The 9275-nt window shown below is 38.9% G+C and overlaps 1 protein-coding gene across 7 annotated transcripts in view; it reads right to left on the bottom strand.

Moving 5' to 3' along the window:
- Window positions 1–3460: 3460 nt before the first annotated feature.
- The window catches only part of LOC138700874 (ATP-dependent translocase ABCB1-like), a 73204-nt gene continuing 67389 nt past the window's right edge, over window positions 3461–9275 (bottom strand). For all 7 annotated transcript variants that reach the window (XM_069827258.1, XM_069827260.1, XM_069827262.1 and 4 more), the window contains 3 exons: window positions 8418–8621; window positions 7648–7797; window positions 3461–3719 (listed from right to left, as the gene is read on the bottom strand). In XM_069827258.1, the coding sequence (XP_069683359.1) occupies window positions 3522–3719; window positions 7648–7797; window positions 8418–8621 (552 nt within the window). In that variant the 3' untranslated portion in view covers window positions 3461–3521. The remainder of the gene's footprint in view (window positions 3720–7647; window positions 7798–8417; window positions 8622–9275) is intronic.

The following is a 9275-nucleotide window of genomic DNA, read 5'->3' as shown; positions in this document are numbered from 1 at the left end:
AAACTTTTTTTTTCTGAAAAAAAAAACTATTAACTTTCCACCAATATGATATACTTTTTTGTTACATACAACATGCGCTATTCGCTCTGAAAATCTGAAAAACTACTTCCACTCTGTAGGCCTATAATAAAATAAATCCTAGTATGTTTTACGATTGTGTTCTACCCCTGATCACAATATAATATGTAAAATCATTGACCCGCACTGACTCAGCATGTGATACTTCTTCACCTTGTAGAGTGATCAATTGATTTTTAGTTTTACTTTTATAGATGGACTGAGTAACATTGGATTTGCTAAGGTTCATTTTAACTTTCCATTTGTCACACCATACATCCATTAAATGTAAAAACTGCTGCAATTTATTAGCTGCCATTTCACATGAATTTTTGTCACAGAACAGCATCATCTGCAAACTGAGCTGTTGTTAAATTGGCGTCTATGGGGAAATCAGACACATAAATCAAATAAATGTAAGGTCCAAGTAACTTACACTACCCTGAGGTACACCTGCTTGAATACTTCTGACCTGGGATACTACATTTTCATACTTCATTGAAAATGTTCTGCTGCAGAGATAGGACTGTAGTATTCTAAATAATGTGTCTGAAACTATTGGTTTTAATTTAAACAAGAGTCCCTCATGCCACACTTTGTCAAAAGCTTTAAAGCTTTTCCGGTATCTGAAACCAGACCAAGACAAAGCTGCATGCAGATTTTGCATCTACATGGTGCGCAGTGTTGAACATCATCTTCACTAACTCTATAATATGAAATATGAATCTAATACTTAGGCCTAATTGTTCTTGTGAACACTCCATAGGCACTCTTATTTGCGATAATCTTCACTGAAGCTAATCGTACTTGGTTTAAAAGGTCCACCATCACCAATCAAAACAATTTCAGCTTATTCACGGCCACCTGAAACAAGCAACTGCTCGCTGCATGCTACTGTTGAATGAAAACTGCACAAAATATCCACCAGCAAGGAGCAGCTTTCAATTGCCACATGCCCTATGCATGCACAACTGAATTCGTTTCATTCGCTATTGCATGCATTGTTTGAATGCTTAAAATTGAATGTGAAGTTGAATCGTTTTATGCAAGTCGGGGGATAGTAACTTGTAGCCAATGCGTCGACCTATGTTAAATCAGTGAATATTTGTGCGTAATAGTGAAATGGAGGACGGTAGGTACAGTGGAACAAGACCTAATGACAATGAAGGAGAGCACGGCAGAGCTAAGGAAGAAGATAGAAGAAATTCAACTGGAAAACAAAATTAAAAAAAATAATAAATGGGATCACTTTGAGGACGAAAAGAGGAGAAAAAAACTTGTTTTTCGGAATAGAAAAAAAGGAGAGAGAACAGAGTATCGATATATATTACGAGTGTGTTGGGAGTGTTTGGTATGGACATGAGTGAGGAACAAGTACAGGAAGGATTTAGAGTAGGAAAGAAGCAAATACAAAATTCAGAACAAGTTAGACCAATATTAGTCAAATTTAAGAGCGTGGTTATGAAGGAGAGGATATGAAGAATAGAAAAATGCTAGGGAACACAACGATCAGAATAGATAATGACTGGAGCTACGAAGAAGAAGAAGAAGAAGAAGAAGAAGAGTTTTAATCACTTTTCTTAAAGCAGCACGAAGAAATGAACAATTCGCGAGACATATAAAGGACAAAATTAAGATAAACAATTTGGTTTTTAGTGTAGAGGGGTGTCTAGTTACCTTAAAGGATCCGATTGTAGGCTCAGAAAAAAGGGAAAGGGACAGAAAACATACTGCACTAGCCAGACTTCAGATGCATACAAACAGTTGTGATGTATGCAATGGAGGGAGAAAGGAATTGGCCAACCTACCCTTTTATCTCCTGGCCCAGTTGCCTCATAAGTAGTGCCTTTTTGGTATCACTTGTGATGTTAAGACCCGTCTTCAGGCAGTTGACTGAACAACAACAGTGGCAAAGGGACACATCTATTAACCATATCACACACTAAAATGGAAAATAAAAAATTTCACGGAATTTACGACATCTCAAGTACTTTCAACCACATTTCTCACAAATAACTTACGTGCACTTATACCCCTTTGCTTTGACTCCCTCATATCAGATGATATGTGACACTAAGATATATGCGGAGTCTAAGAGGAAGACAGAAAATAAGAAGGATTGGAGAATGCTGGATTTGCAGTGAAAGACCTGCCTTTAGGCAGAACATTATGAGTGAATATTTTATATCCTCCTTTTAGTAGGTCCTCTCGCCGACTATTTATAACACATATTTTTACATCCGAAATTATTACAACAAAATTTAAAACAAAAATTAAACGAAATATAAAGATACAAACCTAGGAAGTGTTTTGCTTTTCTTCATAGCATGTTAAGGTGTGGAATCTTTGTGTAAGGAAATAGTAATAAACTGAATGAGGTCATATTACCAAGAGTTATCATAAAAATAGCAGGCAGGCAGGCAGGCAGGCAGAGAGGCACATCTCATTCTACAGGATCCATCTAACCCTGACTCATAATAGGAAGTCCTAAGGAGTGTTTAAGGGGAGAGGATGGTACTTTTTTAGTGAAAAATGAGTAAATTAAAAAAAATCTTTAAAATACTCTGTGATATGTGTGGAATGCATAGCATACTATTTTGTGGGTATTTGTGCCCTTATGGGATGTTGAGTCGCCATTTTTAAACTTCCTGCGTTATGGATTTTTAAATCAGATGCCCACTTTTATCGGTTTTCAGTAACTTCATTTTTTTTGCTACACTGCCGGACAAAAATGGGTATAATTTCTGAACTGTTAAAGATACACGCATGAAATTTAGAACACACGTTCTTTAGACTATTAGGAAACTTTTCTCTGTAACAGAAGTTTGTTAATTGATTTCATTTTAAAAATACGTCCGTTTGTTTGCAAGAAAGGAAATCAGAAAATTGTTATTAAATCTTAATTGTTTATTTTACAAAGGTAGGGAATAATATCAAAATTCTGTTACAGACAGTTTGTAGAGCATGCTTTTGGAAATACATTGCAAAAAACTGTTTGAATCCATCTTTAAAAACGGTTTAGATATATCAGCTTTAGTAAAATCCTGCATTGGGTATATTTTTATCAAATTTAGGCCCCCAAATAATTTTTTTCAAAATATCTTTATTTGGTTGAGTTGCCACAGCTATGAGCTCTCTACATACAAAAAATTAATATTTTACACCAAATAGGAAAAAAGTTTCAAAAAACACCATCCTCTCCCCTTAAAGAAAGTTTCTATCTTTAGTGGTAATATTATTTATTTTAGTACGTAACTTTACACTTGTACTTTGAAAATATCAATGGCTTTTGCTAAAATGACAGCTAATAAATACACTACACTACACTACACTATTGGCAGTGATGTAACTGGAATTTCAGGTGCAGCTTACACAAATGGGAAATGTGTATAAAAATCAAACCCAAGTGTTAATAAATATATTTTGTAACAATCAAACATAAACAATTTATTGTACAATGTGAACTACAGCTCCTGCCCCTTGACGAGGTCGTAGTAGCGCCCTCGCTTCTGCATGAGCTGCTCGTGGGGCCCGAACTCCGCTACACGGCCCCGGTGCACCATGGCGATGCTGTCTGCATTCTGAATGGTAGACAGCCGGTGCGCAATGACGATGCATGTGCGTCCCTGCCGCGCATTGTCCAGAGCTCGCTGCACCACCTGCACAATAGAAGCACGTTACTGACTACTTCACTACTGCGTCATGTTGGGTTCTGCAACTTTTATTTTCTTCTTAGTGTTGCGGTAAAACTCCTTTCGCATGTTTCACACATTTGTTTTCTTCTGAGGTTCCACATTGATTTAGTTTGGATATACGTTTCTCGTTTATTTGTTTTTACACTTATACGATGGTATTTTACATCCCAGGACATATGAAACGTCATTTATACGTTCGAAATCAATTTTGCTTTAAGACACAGCCTACTTTGAAATTCGTGAAAATTGGAAGCTTTCCAGACTTTCCTCCAACAAGCTTGTGTCTTTTACTGATGCTGTTAGTGCTTTAAGGGAATGCACAGGTGAAATTACTAAATCTTACAGTTTTCATTTTTTTTCTCAAAGACCAAGGACACCAAAATAAAATTATGTGACAAGTTTCCTTATTAAGATGCAATATAGGGCAGGAATTTTTTTCAACGTGATTTTCTTTAATTTTCGACGTGTGGAACCATTTATATATAAATTAATTAAATTAATATATAAATGGTTCCACACGTCGAAAATTAAAGAAAATCACGTTGAAAAAAATTTCTGCCCTTTATTGCATCTTAATAAGGAAACGTGTCACATAATTTTATTCTGGTGTCCTTGGTCTTTGAGAAAAAAAATGAAAACTGTAAGATTTAGTAATTTCAACTGTGCGTTCCCTTAAAAGAGTGAAACACTTCATAATGCACCATGATGTAACTGAACAAATTATGGAACAGTTATCACAATTTGAGGGCATGGCTTATTCCTTAGAAGCAAGCAGTCGGAAATAATTGACTTTTTTTTTTTTGTAAAATAATCACATGTTATTCAATGAAGAACAAGCGGTAAAAACAAGGTAAATAAATTTCGTAAAATTTTATGGATTGGAATTGGAAATGTAATATATCAGCCAGCTTTGGCTCTAAGCAGCTAAGATTTCCTACAAATAATCTTACATTCCTCAAGAATATGTGTTACAAATTTGAGTACTGTATTGTTTCACTCAAAGGTGGCTTAACTATGAAGTTCTAAATTTCTCTTGTGAAAAATTTTATCGGTATAACTGTTCCATCAAAAATGAAAGAAACGCCATGTCAGCATGCTGACCTGCCATAGTATGCATAAGCGTCCGTAAGTGGTGAAGAGGGGATATGGTCGATGGAGTTGTCTGACAATCCTCCCAGCTAACCAACAGCCAGGTGTGGTCCTCCAAACAGTTCGGGGGGTTGCTTGTAGGTGACATAACATAAACTACATTAAAACGGTTATACTTTTTGCTACATCACTCTCCTACAAGAGGAAAGCACGTGATTTAACCCTCTAGCATTGCTCTGGACCCCACTAGGTACTACGTTCTTTGAAATTTTATTGAAATCTTGAACTCCTATCTTGTGTTATATTTTCTATGCCTTAATTACACTAAGGGCTAACAACCCATCATCGTAAAAAAAACAGCTAGTTACGAATCCTTCAAATACAGAGAGGGTTTGGAATTGAACGGGTTACATCAGCTGCTTGTCTATGCGGATGACGTGAATATGTTAGGAGAAAACCCACAAACGATTACGGAAAATGCGGGAATTTTACTGGAAGCAAGTAAAGAGATAAGTTTGGAAGTAAATCCCGAAAAGACAAAGTATATGATTATGTCTCGTGACGAGAATATTGTACGAAATGGAAATATAAAAATTGGAAATTTATCCTTTGAAGAGGCGGAGAAGTTCAAATATCTTGGAGCACGAGTAACAAATATAAATGATACTCGGGAGGAAATTAAACGCAGAATAAATATGGGAAATGCCTGTTATTATTCGGTTGAAAAGCTTTTATCATCCAGTCTGCTGTCAAAAAATCTGAAAGTTAGAATTTATAAAACAGTTACATTACCGATTGTTCTTTATGGTTGTGAAACTTGGACTCTCACTTTGAGATAAGAACAGAGGTTAAGGGTGTTTGAAAATAAGATGCTTAGGAAAATATTTGGGGCTAAGAGTGATGAAGTTACAGGAGAATGGAGAAAGTTACACAACGCAGAACTGCACGTATTTTATTTTTCATCTGACATAATTAGGAACATTAAATCCAGACGCTTGAGATGGGCAGGGCATGTAGCACGTATGGGCGAATCCAGAAATGCATACAGAGTGTTAGTTGGGAGGTTGGAGGGAAAAAAAACCTTTAGGGAGGCCGAGACGTAGATGGGAAGATAATATTAAAATGGATTTGAGGGAGGTGGGATATGATGTTAGAGAATGGATTAATCTTTCTTAGGATAGGGACCAATGGCGGGCTTATGTGAGGGCGGCAATGAACCTCCGGGTTCCTTAAAAGCCAGTAAGTAAGTAATTGCACTAAGATAAATATATAAAAAAAAAGGTAAAGGTATCCCCGTAACATGCCATGAAGGCACTTGGGGGGCATGGAGGTAGAGCCCCATGCTTTCCATGACCTCATCACTAGAATTAGTCGTGTGGTCGGCACCACGCTCTGACCGCCTTTTACCCCCGGGCAAGACCCGGTACTCAATTTTATAGGAGGCTGAGTGAACCTCGGGGCTGTTCTGAAAGTTTGGCAACGAGAAAAAAATCTTGTCACCACCTGGGATCGAACCCCGGACCTTCCAGTCCGTAGCCAGCTGCTCTACCAACTGAGCTACCTGGCCGCCCTAAGATAAATATATATACTGAAAATAATTCTCTCCTCCCACTTACGGAAATACTGTTAAAAAATCTGGACCAAAATGGACCCCATACCATAATAAATGTGGCGAAGCAAATATTCACAAAAACCAACAGTAGGTACACAGCTGCTGAATGCTGAACGCATTGTTCAAGCTGGCGGCAGTTTTCCTCTTGGACAACAATTTATTATTATGACAGTTAAGTTGGTGGTGTTTTTTCGTTCTTGTGCATATGTCCGTAAAAATGTTCTATTGCTCAAGGCGGGCCCAAAATGGATAATGTCTTATATAAATAAGCCATGTAATGTTGTTGTTGTTGTTGTTGTTGTTTTCTAATGCCAGGCGTTTGACAATAAAGTCATTTGACCTCTTGCATTCCAATATTTTCCAAAGATATTATCATGGCCAGCCACTGAAGCACAGATTTTGAGGTGTTCCGAATCCATTTCTTGGTTTGAGTTGCACAATGGGCAGTTAGGGAACTGATATATTCCAATTCTATGCAGGTATTTGGCCAAACAATCATGGCCTGTTGCCAATCTAAATGCAGCTACAGACGATTTTCGTGGTAAATTGGAAGCCATGTAATGTAAAACTGTGTATTTGACTCTCATATCAAATAAATAAGCATGGGGTTCAAAATGGACCTATGAAGTAAAAGTTGTCAATCATTATGTTCAATAATGGGAAGATTAATGGCTTTTTTGCCAAGAACTCAGCATTATACTTGTTTTTTTGAAAGATGGGACATGACAGCTAAGTGGGCGAGCTTGGAACTACAGTGCCATGTTGCCAATGTGGACTACCACGCTGCCAGCTGATGGAAGCCAGCAATTGTCGTGAAGATGGCTGACGTTAAAACATTCATTGACAATTGACGCGAAGGTAAGAAAACAATATAAAAATCGACAGAGAATCAAAGACGAAACGTACCAATGTGTGCACAACAAATGTCGCCAAGAGAGCTATTAAGCACTCGCCACGTGGGAACTGTAAGTTTGGCAACTCAATCGTTGTTACCATAGCAACAAGCCTACCACGCTATGTGACATTCAGTTGTTTTTCCGATCGCAACGCTCCTGTCATGTCCCATCTTTCAAAAAAACAACTATAGTTAATAACACGATATGTTTAAAATTGTTACGTTGGCAACACTTATAATCAGAACACAGCTAGCAACTCTCCCACCTCAATGCAGCAGACTAAGAGTTAACTCCCCTGTTCGCATGTGGCGTCCAGTGCAGACGTGGCTTCATCGAGAAGCAGGATGCGGGGGTTGCGCACAAGCGCACGTGCAATGGCGATGCGCTGCTTCTGTCCTCCTGACAGCTGTGACAGCCCTGTGTGGTGTCCTGCCAGCGTGTCGTAGCCCTGCACAAGTCATTACTTACAAGATAACAACTATCTCTTAATTTATATATCAACTACATTCATCAGAATTTGTAAGATCATCTTAATTTGTAACATGGCATAAGACAATTAGAATTTTATTTCTTAGTCACTTTGTGAATTTTAATTGGATCCATATTATTAATAATAATCCGTGGCGCTACAGCCCGTGAAGGGCCTAGACCGACCAGCCGGCTGCTGGCCTCACGCCCACATGCCGAAGCAGAGGTGGACGATCATCCAACCAGAATAGAGATATCGTGTGGTTAGCACGATGATCCCCCCACCCGTTATAACTAGTATTCGCAACCGGATTTCGCTACCTATCGTAGCTCCCCAAGTGCATCACGATGCTGGGTGGACACCGGTCCCATACACTGGCCCAAATTTCATGAGAAAATTTCTTCCCCCATGAGGACTCGAACCAGCGCGCATTCCGTAACGCGAGTCCTAGGCGGGATGCCTTAGACCGCGACGCCATGGCGCGGGACCCATACTATTTAATTCTGTATTATATTAATAAGTGATCCATTATTTAGAATGAAATGATAAATTATATTAAAATTCTTCCAGCTTGTACAGCGACAATGAAGAGCACGTACCTGTGGCAAGCTCGAGATGAACTCGTGGATGTCAGCCTTGCGGGCTGCTTCTACAATGTCATTCATGCCCACGGGTTCCTCCGAGCCATATGCGATGTTTTCACGCAGCGAGCAGTCAAACAATATGGGTTCTTGGGTAACCACTCCTATGTGTCTGCGCAAGTGGTTGGCTTCTATGCTGCACAGGTCGTGCCCATCCACCGTCTGCAAGCATTCACACTCATGGAGAACATCCATCGACTCAAGGCTACCTCAGGGGTGTTTGAGTGTACCACAAGCAACTGGAATTTCACATACACGGTGCAACGTAACTTCGTTACAATTTTTAGGGGTGGTAGAGGTCATCAATATGAACCATTTTCATATAAGAACCCATGTCCAAGTAGTTACAATCCTCATGTATTGTGGATCCCTATCATCACGGCATGGTGCATCCTCAGGTTGCAGAGGAGACGGCCTCCAGATATGGAGGGTAGCTGCGAATATATTGATTAAGCAGTCGCGGACAGCCTATAAAGACGGTCCTCCAGCTTGGGGGCTGAACGAAGGGCTAACAAGCCATCATCGTTAAAAAGAGCTTGTTACGAAACCTCAACATTAGTCTCGGAATGGGACTGATTCTTTGGCATGACCACAACAAAGGGATAATGTTATGAGATTTAGTAGTACTTGGAATGTCATAGAACAGGAGGGGTAACATTAGTAGCAAAAGAACTAGCTAGATTTAGAATAGACTTCGTGGGAGTACAGGAGGTCATGTTAGATGGGAATGGCATATCACCAATAGGAGATTATTTGTTGTACTATGGAAAGGAAAATATGATCATAAATTAGGAATGTTGCTGTTGTTTTCTAATG

The sequence above is a fragment of the Periplaneta americana genome, chromosome 6 (assembly GCF_040183065.1).
Source record: "Periplaneta americana isolate PAMFEO1 chromosome 6, P.americana_PAMFEO1_priV1, whole genome shotgun sequence".
Classification (NCBI taxonomy): Eukaryota; Metazoa; Arthropoda; class Insecta; order Blattodea; family Blattidae; genus Periplaneta; species Periplaneta americana.
The sequence above is the reverse complement of the archived record's forward strand: the minus strand, read 5'-3'. Positions and strand labels throughout refer to the sequence as shown.